Below are 15,394 nucleotides of genomic sequence, written 5' to 3' on the forward strand. Positions count from 1 at the left end.
ATTCCTTGTTATCTCCATGGCCTTGAATAAATTCCTCTCCTAATCAGACTGTATGTGAAACAACTTGCAGTCAGAGGTGGCTGAAGGTGTGTATGTCTTCCTTTGTTTGGAGGCTTACCAGAAATGTGGGAGCATTTGGGGAAAATTTGGAGCAATTAAAGGGTGGTTTGAATTGCCAGCTGACTGCATTGCCTCTGTGCTCTGCCCTGGGTCATCACAGAAGGCTTGGGGAAGACTACAAACCATGCAGACTTCTACTGACCAAGGGAAGAGTCCAGAGCCAATCAGGGCTGGTCTCTGAAGTATCACCATTAGACTGCATGGCTTGTAGTCTTCCCCAAGCCTTCTCCATTGCTGCAGATCCCATTTTTCAATATGTATGGTATTTGTGGAAGAATGTAGACTAAGACAAAGCTCAAATCTGATCCCTGAAAGAGCCAGGTGACATTAAAGGAAGTTTTGCATGGGAGGACCATTGTGAAGAAGATCTAAAAAAAGATTCTCCAAGGCTTAACCTCCTATCAGGAGTTATGAAGGGAAAGCCACGGTCTGCCAGCAGTCCATCCCAGGACACTTTCCCCTGTCCTTGACCATGTCTGCCAAGAGCTGTGGCCCTGGGATTTGGAGAGGGGAAGCAGAAGCAAAAAGACTTTGGGAAAAGGACTCTGAACCTCTTGTCAGCGAATGGAGTTGGCATTGAAGCAAGAAGTCCTGCCAGAGGGAAAACGAACCAACCATAAGGCTGGGGAGGGCTAGTTTGTTGTTGTTGTTGTTGTTGTTGTTGTTGTTAAATGACCAGACTAACTGGAAGACTGTGAGTTTTAATTGCACCTTAGGGTTGAAGCCAGCTGGGTGATCTTGGGCCAGTCCCTTTCCCTCAGCCCTAGGAAGGAGACAATGGCAAACCAATTCTGAAAAACCTTGCCAAGAAAACTATAGGGACTGGCCCAGGTGATCACAGGAGTCAAAAAACTGTCTTAGACACATCAAAAAGAGAGAGAGAAATGCCACATAGCTACTGCCACGTTTACAGCGATTACAAACTCCTGCTTTTTTGTAAGTTCAAGGGCAATGTTGTCTTTGTTCCTGTTTCCAATAAAGGAGAGAGTCGGGAATAGACTGAACCCCATTCATTGAAACAGGAAAGGTTTGAGATCAGTTGGGTCCAGAACTGATGTCAAAGTGTTGGAAAATACTTGCCTGGAAGTTCTTGGAGATAGACCTGATCAACAGACAAATCCTTGCACTTTTTCTTTACAAACCAGAATGTTCCATTGCTTTCTTTCTCCTGGGCTCATCTTTACTTTTCTTCTTCTTCTTCTCCTCTTCAAGGCTATTAACACATTGAAGAACAGAATGTTAATGCTTGATGGGATGCCTGCAGTCAGAGTCAAAACGGAGCTGCTGGAATCAGAACAAGGGGTGAGTGTCAGTCTTCCGTTCTTCTCCATCCCGCTCAGATATTCCTGCTTGTTTAATCCCTGGGGAAGTACCCCTAGGCTTCCCTTTCCAGTAGGGTGGATGATTTTGGCACAAATGGGTGCAATTCTCCATCCAGTTTCTTCTCACCTTCAGTGTCACCTGGTAGAGTGAATGTACTCTTGACTCTTGCTCTGAAATTGTCATCTACAAGCTTGTGGGAAACAGTGAAGGGAGTCCAGGAAACTGTTTTGAGAGAAGGAACAAGGCATAGCCATACTTTCAAGTAGAGATGCAGCCACTCGAGCAGTTTCTTAGTATTTGTTGGTGAAGAAAGTGGGGAGAATCATTTTGTTTTCTTCAACCATTAGAATAATCCTAGTAGTACATGTTTCCTTGCAACCATGGAAGTAAAGCTACCTAGTTGGTAAACAAAAATTCAGAGGAAGAAGCATTCTTTGAGTGATGTTGGAACTAGTAGAACCTTTCCTGAAGCTGTAACCTTGCCTGGAGAGATTATGAAGGTGAAATACGAGCAGAGTCAACCCTGCAGTGGTGGTGTAAGAGATCTTGTGTCCAGAAAGAGAATCCAGATTTCCTGATCCCTACTTTGCGCTGAACATCTTCCTTCCCCTGTCCTGACCACTCTCTACAGGGGGACGATCGAGAGTATCCTGTCATACGGCATCACAGTCTGGTTTGGAAGCATCCCTGCTTCAGACAGGAAGGCAGTGCAGAGAGTGGTGAGAACAGCCGAAAAGATCATTGGTAGCTCCCTCCCTCCCATCAAGGACATAGCACAGAAGCGTTGCTTGAGCAGGGTCCATAAGATTATCTGGGACACTACACATCCTCTTCATGACCTGTTTTCCTTGTTACCTTCTGGGAGGAGGCTTCATGGTATCCACAGCAGAACATCCAGATTCAGCCATAGTTTCATTCCATACAGCATTAACCTTGTAAACTCTCAAGCTTCCTCCTTCCGTTACATATTCAAGATGGACAATATTTGATATTTATCTGCTATGTATATGTAGGGGTGTGGGCCTATACATATGTTGTACATAGTATGTTTTAGGTGTGTGTCATGTATGTGTTTCACTTTGAGAGCGGGCAACTAAATTTCATTTTTGATGTGTGCCGTTGTGCCCACAGTAAAAAAAAAAATGACAATAAAGGTTATCTTATCTTAGCTAACAGGTTAACCCTTCAAAATGTTTTCTTCACTATGGAGATTCTCAAACATGGCTGTCCCAAAGGTGCTTTTCAAAAGGCAACTAGACCTTCAAAAGGCAACTGGACTTTCTGAACTGAAGAAGCTTCTTGGATGAGAACTGAAACATCTACAACAGTGGTTCTCAACCTGTGGGTCGGGACCCCATTTGGGGTCAAACGACCATTTCACGGGGGTTGCCAAACAACACAGTCCGCCATTTTTCCCCCCTTTTCCTTAGCTTTGCTACTCCCTTTTATTCTATTGGCTTTTGAAAGTCAATAGAATAGACTCTCTTCAATAAAGTCTAATTCTATTGGCTTTCAAAAGCCAATAGGAATTCTCCAGGCTGTCTCTGCCCTGCTGAGCCCGCCAAAAGTCCCATTCTGCAAACAGTGCTGTACCAATTGAGTAGTCCTCAACTTACGACCGGTTGAGTAGTCCTCGACTTACGACCGGTTGGGGGGGGTCGCAGCATTAAAAAAGTTGAGAACCACTGATCTACAAGGAAGAAAGCCAAGAAGGTCCAGTTGTCTTTTGAAAAGCACCTTTGGAACATTTTCCTCACAAATGACTTTGTGCCGTTTTCTCCTTATCGTCGCTCCTCATGGTGATTTCTAAAGCCAACGCCTTGTCCACTAGCTTATTCTACCTCCTTTATCTGCCATTAGTGCTCCGTTATATCAAAGGAGAGTTACCCAAAGTGAATGCAAAATTGAAGGAGGGAATTGGTTTTCCTGGCAAGGCTTTTCTGGAGCAGAAGGCCAAGCAGTGAGAAGTCCCCAAAGTGCTTTCTTTCCAAAAGGCAACTGGAGTTTCTTGTTTTTCTTGAAGACGTTTTGCTTCTCATCCAAGAAGCCTCTTTAGTTCTGACAGGATGGTGGAGAATGTAAGGATTTATATCCCTCGCTGTCATGAGGTCATTAGCACTATAAATGTATAAAGAATATAACTCCTTCCATTCTCCACCATTCAGTCAGAACTGAAGAAGCTTCCTAGGTGAGAAGCGAAACATCTTCAAGCAAAACTAGAAAGTCCAGTTGCCTTTTGAAAGAAAGCGCCTTTGAGGCAACCATGACCTGGATGACGGAGAATCTTCATAGGCAAGCAGTGAGAAGCTTAACGAAGAACAGACTATGAATTGGTTTATGAATGTGCTGAAAGCAACAATAGTCTGCAAGGACAGAAAGTACGGAGAGAGAGAGAGAGAGTGGAGGATCTTGATGTAAACTAGATTAAGCTATCTCTTTTTCTTTCCTCCTGTATGTTCTTTGGGTCTTCATTTTTGGGCCATTTCTTTCACTCGCTTTCCACAATTTGTCTAATGTTTCTGGTCCCCAAAGGGAATAAGATACTGTTTTGCGTATAAATGTGGAGTATTCCTTCATGCTTCCTCTCCTCTGTGCTCCATGAAAGAGAGCTTCAGAGATCATCAAGCCTGCACATTCCCTGACCAGTCTTTTTAGCTAGAGGCTGGGATCCTTATCCCATCATTGCTGTCTTGGAGTCTGAAGTCCAGCTCCTTCAAGGCTACTTGGCTGGCTGTAAGAAAAGAAAGCAAGAATCAGAATTTCTGGTGACATTAAAAAAACAAACAAACTTGGCATGCTTCTTATTAAAAACATGCCTTGCCTGCCATGCGTGCCTTTCCATCATTGTGGAATTATCTAAAAGTCACCATGTGATCCTACTTTTGTAAGAAAGAGCAACAAATGCTAATGTTGCAGTCTTTTGGCAACTTCCCATTCCCCCTTCCCCCCCCCCCCAAAAAAAGTCAGAAGAGCTGGATTTTCTGTCCAGAAGCTCCTGGAATGAAGTAACGCAACACAGCCATGAAATACTTTCATTCACCATTAATAACTCCTGATCTTCTTCTCCTGGGCGTCTTATATAGCTTTTCACAGTTCTGCAGCAATGGTCCTGGAGAGGTATGGGGTGGACAGGGTTCTTTTGCGCTCTACAGAAAGCTGGTCGAGTGTAGATAATAAATTACCTCCTGCGGCCAATAAAAGTGCTAAACTGTTTATTTTTATTTTGGGTTCTTTTTCTTAGGTTTTTAAGTGCTGCAGTTTCACTTTACTGTTCTTTTGAGGTCCATATATAAACTTCAATTTTTTCTAGGAGAAAGGGAAGATGCATCTCCCTTTTATAACCTTACTGAGGTTTCTTGTTATGTAGCTCACATAAATTATCTTCCTTGACTTTGTCTTTAGTTTCATACTGGGAGGGGGAAGTAAGGAGATTATTTTGGGTGGGGATGGGGGTGGGGGGAGTTCCCTTGGTGCCTCATTATAGCCATGGAAGGCTGTTTACTCCAAACCTCGGAGCAAAAGAAGGATAAGATCTGTGCGGATCAATGGACAATTTGGGTTGTTATATCACAGAGCAGCCTTGAGTCTGAATTTTTCTCTCAGGCATAGGTGAGGTCATGGGGCACCAAAAACATCTCTGAATGTTAGAAAGGCATCCCATTTGTGTCATGGTGGAAATCTCAAGGCTTCTGAGAACAACCTGTTAAGAGAGGCTAGGCAGGGACTTCCGGTTCCGGATCGCGGCGCTTGCAGCTGTGTGAGGAGACTGCTCTCCTCACCAGCTGATTCTCCGCTGCCGGTAGACCCTTAATCGAGTTGAAAAGCCGCCTTGGAGGGGCGGCTACCAGGGAGGAGGTCCTCGTCGTCCTTGGGAGAGCAGCAGCTTCTTCCAAGGACCGAGATTGCTCCTTTGGGCCAACGGTGGAAAGAGCGGCCAGTAAAATGGTCGCTCACCTAGCCACTGAAACCAGAAGTCAGAAGAACATCTAAGCACAGGAACCACCGTGGCTGAGCCGGGTGAGACTTTTTTCTCTTCCTCTCTTGGTTCTCCTTTTTTTTGTGTGTGTGTGCCTGTAAAAAGCACTTTTGAAATCATTTCCCTGCTCTGAGAAGGCGGCGTTGGTGAGTGTGGGAAAAAGAAGCTTATGGATTTAATTAATTTAAAGTGACTTTTTTTCTCTCTATTTTTACTTTATTTTTTATTCACTTTGGGGTCCTGGAAAATCTTTTTAATATTGAATATTATTTACTATTGGACTTTGTCTACATCTGAAGAACTCTATTTTTTTCTACGTTTTCTGATCTTGTTAATGATATTTCTGGTGTCTGGGAGGAGATTTTATATTCTACTGAGGACACTTTGTGGATAAAGTTAAAGTTGCACTATTTCTTTTTCTGTTGGTGAGATTGGCTTTGACCTTCAGACTACTATAAAAAGGAAAAGACAAAGAAATTCAACAGCTGTATTTGTGGGGGTGGATACTGATTAAATGTTCTTTGAATGCAGCCTCTACTAAAGATACAGATTGTTTCTAACTTTCCTTGAAATGGAGAAATCTAATGTTCAACTTGACTATAAACTTATACTGGAAAAATTTTATGAAGCTACTGACCAAATACGTTTCCAAATAAAAGAGTGTACTGTGGCAATAAAAAACAGACATTTTGCTTTGAACTTACAAACTGACCCCCAGACTACATCTGAGTATTTTATAGATCAAAAAACAACATAAGCGGAAGCAACTAAGATTAAAGAAGATTCTACCTTATTTTATACGCATGCTGATGAGATCTCCAAGGAACCAAAAAGAACTGTAACTGAACCACTTACAATTTTAAAATTAACAGAAATGAACAGACAAGCTCAACTAACTGAAAACTATGGTAGCTTGAATAAGCATCTATTAACTACAAAATTGGACATAATTGAGCCTGTTATTCAACAGTTTCAAATGTGGAGACTTGACTCTTTAAAAAAACAAGGGATTACTTACAAACGAGCTAAGTCTTTAAAACAGAAAAGGAGACACTCTTGTTTGACTCAAAGGATACTACAAGGCATAAAAAGTGATTTATTCATTGATATAGAGGCGGTGTTATGGAAACCTGTTTGGCATAAAAGGAAACCTAAAATAAGATTTAAGAGTTTTGATCTAAGGCTGTATATATTGGATTTTAAGGCTTACTAGATAGGGATTGATTTATGGCTTAAGATGGTTAAATAAGATGTTAGATTGAATAAAAATTAATTTAAGATTTGAATTTAATAAGAAGACGTTTGTCTATATATTAATAGGCTTGTTGTGGTAATAGCAATATTGGGAGGAGGTTAAAGGAGTTTGACACAGATATTGAGGGAGTGAACAAATGTTTATTGATTATGTTATGGAAAAAGGGAATGGGGAGAGTGTTAATTATGTATTTAGATAGTAACTGAAATAGTAAAGCTTTATACAGGATTTGGACTTATTTAGATGAAATGTTACTGATTAAGAAAAAAAGAAGGAATGTTATTAATAAATGAATATTGATTGTGTTAATGGGAAAAAAAAGGTATGGAGAGACATTTGAAGTGTTAATTATGTATTTATGTTACCAATATGGAATATAGCAATTGAAATAGTAAAGCTTAATATAGGATTTGGATTTATTTAGCTGAAATCTTATTGATGACTGTTTTGACTGACTTAGTTGTACTGAAATATATTAACTTGAATATAATATACTACTAGAGGGAATAGAGAGGGGTGCATTTTTTTAAAAAAATGATTTAATTTGATCTTTACGAGTATGATTGTGTATTTGGACAATTGATTGCCCTGCCGCCACAGTGATTCTTAAGCACTGGTTTGTAAAATGAAAAAAACTAATAAAACTTGTTTTTTTTTTTAAAGATAGCCTAGGCCAGTGGTTCTCAACCTGTGGGTCGGGACCCCATTTGGGGTCGAACGACCATTTCACGGGGGTCGCCAAAAAGCGCAGTCTGCCATTTTTTCCCCCTTTTCCTTAGCTGTGCTACTCCCTTTTATTCTATTGGCTTTTGAATAGCCTCTCTTGAATAGAGTCTAATTCTATTGGCTTTCAAAAGCCAATAGGAATTGTCCAGGCTGTCTCTGCCCTGCTGACCCTGCCAAAAGTCCCATTCTGCAAATGGTGCTGCAAGTTGTCTGCTTGCCAGCTACGCCTCGGCCGGCGCAGGGGGCGGCACCACGCATGCGCGGCGCTCCCAGGCAGGGAAAGTCCTCGACGTATGACCGGTTGGGTAGTCCTCAGCTTACGACCAGTTGGGTAGTCCTCGACTTACGACCGGTTGGGGGTCGCAGCATTAAAAAGGTTGAGAACCACTGGCCTAGGCAGGTATCTGCCCTGGGCTGGGAACGGTCCTAGTCGAGGGGTCCTTGGTATTCTCTTGAGCTTGCTTGCTTGTTTTCTTGCAGACATTCCATTACCCAAACTAGGTAACATCATCAGGACTAGCACTGATGATGTTACCTAGTTTGGGTAATGAAACGTTTCAGCAAGCTGAGAGAGCATCAAGGACCTGTCATATCAACCCTGAGCTACAAATATTCTTCTTTATTAGGTCCTAGTTTTTTTGGCTGATTCCAAAAAAACTAAGATGCTTTGTATGTGAATGAGAGATTAGTAACAATTACTAACAGTGTGGAGTATATTAACATTAGATCCTCCCATGCTAATGTAGTATATTGGGCTGCAAAGGATCTCCAGCATTTTTGGTCTTGGATGAGACTCTAAATATCAACCATGTGATGTTTAGAGCCTTTAAGTCAGGGGTTCTCAACCTTGGCAACTTTAAGACTTGTGGACTTCAACTCCCAGAATTCCTCAGCCAGCAGCTGGCTGAGGAATTCGGGGAGTTGAAGTCCACAAGTCTTAAAGTTGCCAAGGTTGAGAACCCCTGCTTTAAGTCTTCCATGAATGTTCTTCACCAAGTACTTTGAGGGTGTCCTCTTGGTTGTTTGGCATCAAGTGGGGCCCATCTCATTGCCATCTTAAGGATTTGATTGTTCTCCATGCGGAGAATATGACTTGCAAGTTGGAGTCTTTCTGTGTGACAATGTTATGTATTTTGAAAGGTTTTTTTTTTTTAAAAAAAAAAATCCTATTCTACATTGGGCCTGTAAACAGCAGTATAGAGTAGGAATTAAAAACAACACCACCACCAGAAAAAAGTTAGCAGTGATATTTCCATACTTCAGCCAAGGAAAATCTTCCCTGCTCATCAAGGTTGGAGTCGATCTGAGAATGTCTTGGCCTTTAAGCCCATGTGCAAGTTGTGCTAGACTTCACTAGTGGCATAGTTCTGAAACAGATCTAGAACCCAGCAGAAACGGATTCTCAACAGGGCTCCACTTGGGAAGCCCTTGGTCCAACCCAGGAATCAGGAATTCATATGAGAATTCAGTGTCTTCTTTACAGTCTCAATACTTAAAAATCTCACTATTAACTTTTTTTTAAAAGCTTTCTTTGCAGATAATATAAAATGTTTGTATCTGTCTCTGACATCCTTGTGGGAGCACCATCAAATCGTGAATGTTCTCTATGAAAATTGTTTTACTTGTGGGTCTGAAATATTTTGTTTTGGCCGTAATTCCCTCCCATTTTTTTTTAAAGCATGCCTGTTCTCTGTTTGAAATTCCAACCATCAATAAAGTAATGAAAGATGCTGAAAGCTGAATAATGATTCAGTACAATGAAATCCAAAACAAACTTTGCAGAGCAGTATAAATAACTCTCAGCCTCACTTGACTGATGGGGTGATAATAGCTTTGCTTCTGAGGCAGCTCTTATGCCTTGATATTAATGGTGATTACTGACAATAGGAGTCCAAACTGACCTGGAAGATGGCATGAACAAATATTTCCAACTGAAAGTTACTAGTAGGGGATGAATATGTTTTGGAGCTGCTTTCACTTGAGGTACGTCACTTCAAGATAGTTCCTTTAGATCAGGGGTCTTCAAACTTGGCCCTTTTATGACTTGTGGACTTCAAGTCCCAGAATTCCTCAGCCAGCGTGCCTGGCTAAGGAATTCTGGGAGTTGAAGTCCACAAGTCATAAAAGGGCCAAGTTTGAAGACCCCTGCTTTAGATCAATGGTCCCCAACTTCTGTAGCTTTGCAAACTAGCAGTGGTGGCAGGAGAGGTCGCAAAAGATGATCACATGACTCTGGGACATTGCAACCATCATAAATATGAGTCAGTTGTCCAGCATACGAACGTAAAGCACACGACACAACCTAATCCCATCAATGTGCAAATGGAGCTTCACACACTTGCCAGCTGCTTGCATGGCCCGGTTTCCAATGGGCCATGGACTGGGTACTGGTCCGCGGACTGAGGGTTAGGGACCCTTGCTTTAAATCTTAAGTACAGGGTTAGGTTTGTCTGAATGTGAGCGGTGCAAGTTCCAGATCACTGTTGATATTACCACCATGCTATGGCAGCAAGTGTGGCCAAGAAGAAGGATTTCCCATCTCTGTTTCTGTGGCGTTTTGCGGAGTCATCCAATGGTGTTTCTTTCTGGCACTGAGGGAGATTCTCAAAAAGACAGGAGAGTTTAGTTGCCACATAGGTGGCTTGGAGTGATAAGTTTGCAGAATACTTTGAGTATAAAGGTTGTTCATATCAATCATGACTGGGGGGGGGGAGCAGGTATGTTCAGCATTTTTCTTGGATCCTGGTGTTTTTCGCCTTGAGGTTGTTTTAGGGAGATGGTATCTGGTGAGGCCTAGGAAGTTGTTAGTGGCACTTTAAAGCAGTATTGGCACATTTTTAACAGTGGCATGATCAAACTGCTGGTGAAGAAACCTAATCTGGGCCTGGAAGTTGAAATCAAAACCAGCCTTGAAGCCATCATCACATTTGAGGGCAACAGGCATTCTGCATTTATTTATAGCTGTCTTGGTGACCATCCTGGAGCAGGGCAAGGTGAACCCTGTTGCTTTTCTTGGTCCTTTTCTGCAGCTTCTAATAAAAATAGTCCAGTAGTATAAAATGGAGAAAGATGACACAGTGCAATATGTCTTGAAGGAAACATTATATGAGGGCAGGACTGAAATACATAATGTAACATTATGGCAACCGATCTCAGAATAAAAAAGTAAGGACGGATCTGGTTGACAGGTGATCACCAGAAACAGGACTGTAGCTTGGACTGGAAAGTCATTAAAATATCTTGGTGCCTCCAGTCCAAATGCTCACCAGATTCAACCTTGCTTAGCTTTTCAGATGAAGCACAGTTGGCCAATTGCTTCTCTTTATAATGATATATGAGAATACCTCACATATATGCTTATCTCTATGAACAAAATCTCCTAAGAAACAATAATAATGAGACTGAGAATAGAAACTAGACCAGGGGTAGGCAACCTTGGCTCTTTTATGACTCGTGGACTTCAACTCCCAGAATTCCTGAGCCAGCCATGCTGAGGGGAAATGGAGAGGTTTCCAAGCTGAGCCATGCTGGCTCAGGAATTCTGGGAGTTGAAGTCCACAAGTTATAAAGCAGCCTAGGCCTAGGCCAGAGGTAGGCAACCTTGGCCCTTTTATGATTCATGGACTTCAGCTCCCAGAATTCCTGAGCCAGCCATGCTGAGGGGAAAGGGAGAGGTTGGCTGGCTCAGGAACTCTGGGAGTTGAAGTCCACGAGTCATAAAAGAGTCAAGGTTGCCTATCCCTGAACTAGACTATATCTGCTTGTAAGTGATCCTGATCATATATAATGAGTTGTTTTTTCCTGTGACTAAAAATGCCCCCTGAAAGGTTCTGACCGTCCTTTCACACAGTTAGTTTGCACCAACCTCATGTCTTCCAAAATTCTCTAGCCCAAGACAGAACGAACCATCCTTAATTAACTAAGAAACTAATTAGGATTGGCCCTAGGTAGCACAAGGCTGGGTGGCTACTTGATCCTCCAAGGTTACAGGATATATGGGATACTCAGAAGACACTGGCAAACCACTTCTGTAATATTTGCCATATGGATGCTACTGCCAGGATCAAGGTTTGACCTGAGAGTATCTACTTTAATTTATTGACCTTTTCTGCAGGCCATAATGCTGAGCTCCCAAGGACTGATTTAAGCCATATGTCATGTGGACCACAAAACATAGTCTACAAACATCAGTAACTGAGAAAGGGAACTGATCTTGAGATTCCATTCCCAAGGCACTTCAGTATTCCCTTTTCCATATTTAATAAATATACACTCCACTTTTCTATTTGTCAAAGTTCAGATTGGCTAACAAGGTAGCTGTCAGCCAAGACTAGGAAATCAATGCAATGTAGGTTAGTACCACTTTTAGTGTAAGAGAATAGTAATATAATTTCACAATTTTCCCCCTCTTCATCTTTCTGTGAACTAGGGTCTGGTTTGAACCAATTACTCATGCTACTTTCTGAGTCTGGGCTTAGACTCCTCTTATCTGAATTTTGACTTCTTCCTCCTGTCCTTCAAGGCTGTTTCCTCTTTCCTCTGCAATAGCAGGGAAAAATAAAGTGGAAATATCTTCAATTATCATGGTTGAAATACACTATAAATATCTAAATGGCAAGCCCATTGACCAAATCAAGTCAATTTTAAAAATGCAATTGAATTAGATGGTAATAAAATCTGCTCTAAAGAGAATGATAGAGAAGGATTAGAAGTTCATCACCTTGGTGCCACTGAATAGAAGACCTTCATCTCCGTTCCAGGTGAATGTACCTTGGATGCAGGTGAGACAGACAGGAGGAATTCTGTCCCTGATTTTCAAGCTTATGGTCTCCAACATCTCTGAAGCAGGAGCACAAAAGCATCCATTGAAGTTGGCCCTACAAAGTTCTCATTGTTGTTGTTGTTAATTGTGAAGTCATGTCCGACCTATCGCGACCCCATGGACAACGTTCCTCCAGGTCTTCCTGTCCTCTACCATCTTCTGGAGTCCATTTAAGTTCACACCTACTGCTTCAGTGACTCCATCCAGCCATCTCATTCTCTGTCGTCCCATTCTTCTATTGCCCTCAAACTTTCCCAGCATTAGTCTCTTCTCCAGTGAGTCCTTCCTTCTCATTAGGTGGCCAAAGTACTTGAGTTTCAACTTCAGGATCTGGCCTTCTAAAGAGCAGTCAGCGTTGATCTCCTCTAGGACTGACCGGTTTGATCGCCTTGCAGTCCAAGGGACTCGCAGGAGTCTTCCTCAGCACCATAGTTCAAAGGCCTCAATTCTTTGGCACTCAGCCTTTCTTATGGTCCAACTTTCACAGCCATTCACTGCAACTAGGAAAACTATGGTCTTGACTATATGCAGTTTTGTTTGCAGGGTGATGTCTCTGCTTTTTAGTATGCTGTCTAGATTTGCCATAGCTTTCCTCCCCAGGAGCAAGCGTCTTTTAATTTCTTGACTGCAGTCCCCATCTGAGGTGATCTTGGAGCACAGGAAGATAAAATCTGTCACTACCTCCATTTCTTCCCCATCTATTTGCCAGGAATTGAGAGGGCCGGATGCCATGATTTTGGTTTTCTTAATGTTAAAGTTCTCATAGCTAAGTCAAAATCCTCTGGAAATGTTGGAATGGAAGAGAGAGAGAAGATATTGAGAAAGTGGAAAGTGAGATAGAATCAAAGGATCAAAGGAGATGCTCAGAACCCTTGGGACTCATAGGCAGTGGGCCCAACCGTCTGTATGTCCTCTAGTTATTTAATATCAGCAGGTCAGCTTAGACTAGCGAATGTGCTATTTTGTAGATCTTTCCTTTGGGTGTTTTATGGCTGATTTAAACTAAGCATAGAGAAAAAATCTTCAGAGAATTTAGCCCATCTGCCAAAAACTCTCAAGACTGCCTTGAAACTTGAAGCAACCTTTCCCTTCAGCCACACGTATTTAATATTTAAATTTAACTTTATGATTCTTCTATTTCTTTGCTATATTTCTGAGTTGTGTGTGCATTGAATGCAAAAAACAATTTTGTCTTTTTTTAAAAATTGTTTAGCTATTTTACTGAGAAGTGTTGACTTCATATTCTTATTTGAAGAAAATTTTGTGCTTATTATGAAGATATAACTAATTTAAAATTGAAGGATTTTTCTAGAAATTAACAGCTGATTTTATTTTTAATTCTCATTTTTTATTGATTTAATATAAAAAAGAAAAGTAAAAAAAAGAATAAAATTGGAAGAAACAGATAGTAATATATCAGCACTCTCTAAGCAGAGTCAGCCTCTTGCTCCCCAATAATCTGGGTCCTCATTTTACCAACTTTGGAACGATGGAAGGCTGAGTCAACCTTGAGCTGGTGAAAATCAATTAAATGTAATTGTTGAATTGCCCCGCAACGAGTTGGCCCTGTTGAGTTGGCCATGGTGAGCTGGCTGCAGCAAGTTGTCCCATTCCATTTGGAGGATTGGGGAGTTCTCCAGAATAAATTGGAGAGAGAGTAGAAGACAAAACTGACTTGAGAAGCCAACAGGCTATGGGGCGTAATGCCAACCACCTTTATTTGCAAGGATACATCTTGTTGCACTAAGACATTTTGAGAAAATGATGAAAACTGGGTGGGCTGATGGAATGGATATCCGAGGACAGTGATGGTGAACCTTTTAGAGACCGAGTGCCCAAAAACTGGCCCCGCCCTGCTCCACCCCCTGCCCCGTGCCCCATCCTCTGCCCCGCCTGCCCGCAGGGCCACTCACTGCCTCCAGGCAATCCAGCAGCGCTATTGCGGTCACACCCTCTGCCCGTGCCTGCAGCATCAACTATGCATGATGGGGTGTGAGGGCAAAGTCTTGTCTATGCTGCCTGGCTGCCATGTCCTTGGCTTCGCTGCTCTGTGTGGACCACGCTTGGGGGCAACTCTCCTTCAGGGGGACTGCTGGAGAGGAGGGGGTCATGGGGGGAGGCAAGGCTGGGGCAACGGCACATGTGCCCACAGAGGGCTCCAAGTGCCGCCTCTGGCACCCGTGTCATAGGTTTACCATCACTGTCCTAGGAAGGATCCTCAATAGTTCGTTCTTGGGTGAAGAGATGTTTGGGGCCAATGACCACAGCAGTCATTCCTCAAGAACACCTGCAGCTTGCTCTCAACAATGTCCCATTTCAGAAGTGATTGGAGAGTATTATAAAGCAGAAAAGGGACAACTTACTACTAGAGGTTGCTTTAATTGCTTTGTTGGAAAAGGGAACCACGTCAAGGCCTGTTTGCAGCAGAAGTAGCAAAGATAATAAATCTTGCATCCTCTTACAGAGCATTTAAATTGGGAATGCCCGCCACAGGGGCAACTCCCGTGTTCCTGGAGAGCAGCAATAAATTTCCATGGAGTTTTACAGGGCTCCAAATACTTCTGTGCTGAGTCGGAAGCTCTGTGCAAGGGAATGCCAGTCATTGCAAAGAAAATAATTTATGGGTGCCCTTTGCAAATGTTTTATTGAACACAGAGTTTTCAAGCAAGGGAGCACAAGCTCCATTCCCCCCCCCCCTTAACCTGATAGGTTTGTAAATAAAAAGGTTTGGATGTGATTACAGGTGGAGCTGATTTAAAGGTGTTATCCTGAAGTGAATTTCTACTTTAAATGGTATTGCTTTTATTGAGCCTGGTTCTAATAGATCGATAGTATGAGAAGCAGAAGCCTTTGCAAATACAACACACCAAGACACTCTCTCTCTCTCTCTCTCTCTCTCTCTCTCTCTCTCTCTCTCTCTCTCTCTCTCTCTCTCTCTCTCTCCCTCCCTCCCTCCTTCCCTCCCTCCTCCCTCCCTCCCTCCCTCTCTCTCTCTCTCTCTCTCTCTCTCACACACACACACACACACACACAGGGTACATACACACACATACAGACTTATAGAATACCAATAGCATTTAGGCTTATATACCACCCCATAGCACTCTGGGCAGTTTATAATGTCAGCATTATTTGCATATTGCCCTCAAAAATCTTGCTCCTCATTTTACTG

General features: G+C 42.3%; 1 protein-coding gene across 1 annotated transcript in view; it reads left to right on the plus strand.

Moving 5' to 3' along the window:
• The first annotated feature begins 1,247 nt into the window (after positions 1–1,247).
• Positions 1,248–15,394, plus strand: part of KLF12 (Kruppel like factor 12) — a 65,099-nt gene continuing 50,952 nt past the window's right edge. The window contains exon 1 of the mRNA XM_039365907.1: positions 1,248–1,422. Within this exon, the coding sequence (XP_039221841.1) occupies positions 1,267–1,422 (156 nt within the window). The 5' untranslated portion in view covers positions 1,248–1,266. The remainder of the gene's footprint in view (positions 1,423–15,394) is intronic.

Source organism: Crotalus tigris, unplaced genomic scaffold (assembly GCF_016545835.1).
Source record: "Crotalus tigris isolate CLP2741 ecotype Arizona unplaced genomic scaffold, ASM1654583v1 scf7180000017596.1218436, whole genome shotgun sequence".
NCBI lineage: Eukaryota > Metazoa > Chordata > Lepidosauria > Squamata > Viperidae > Crotalus > Crotalus tigris.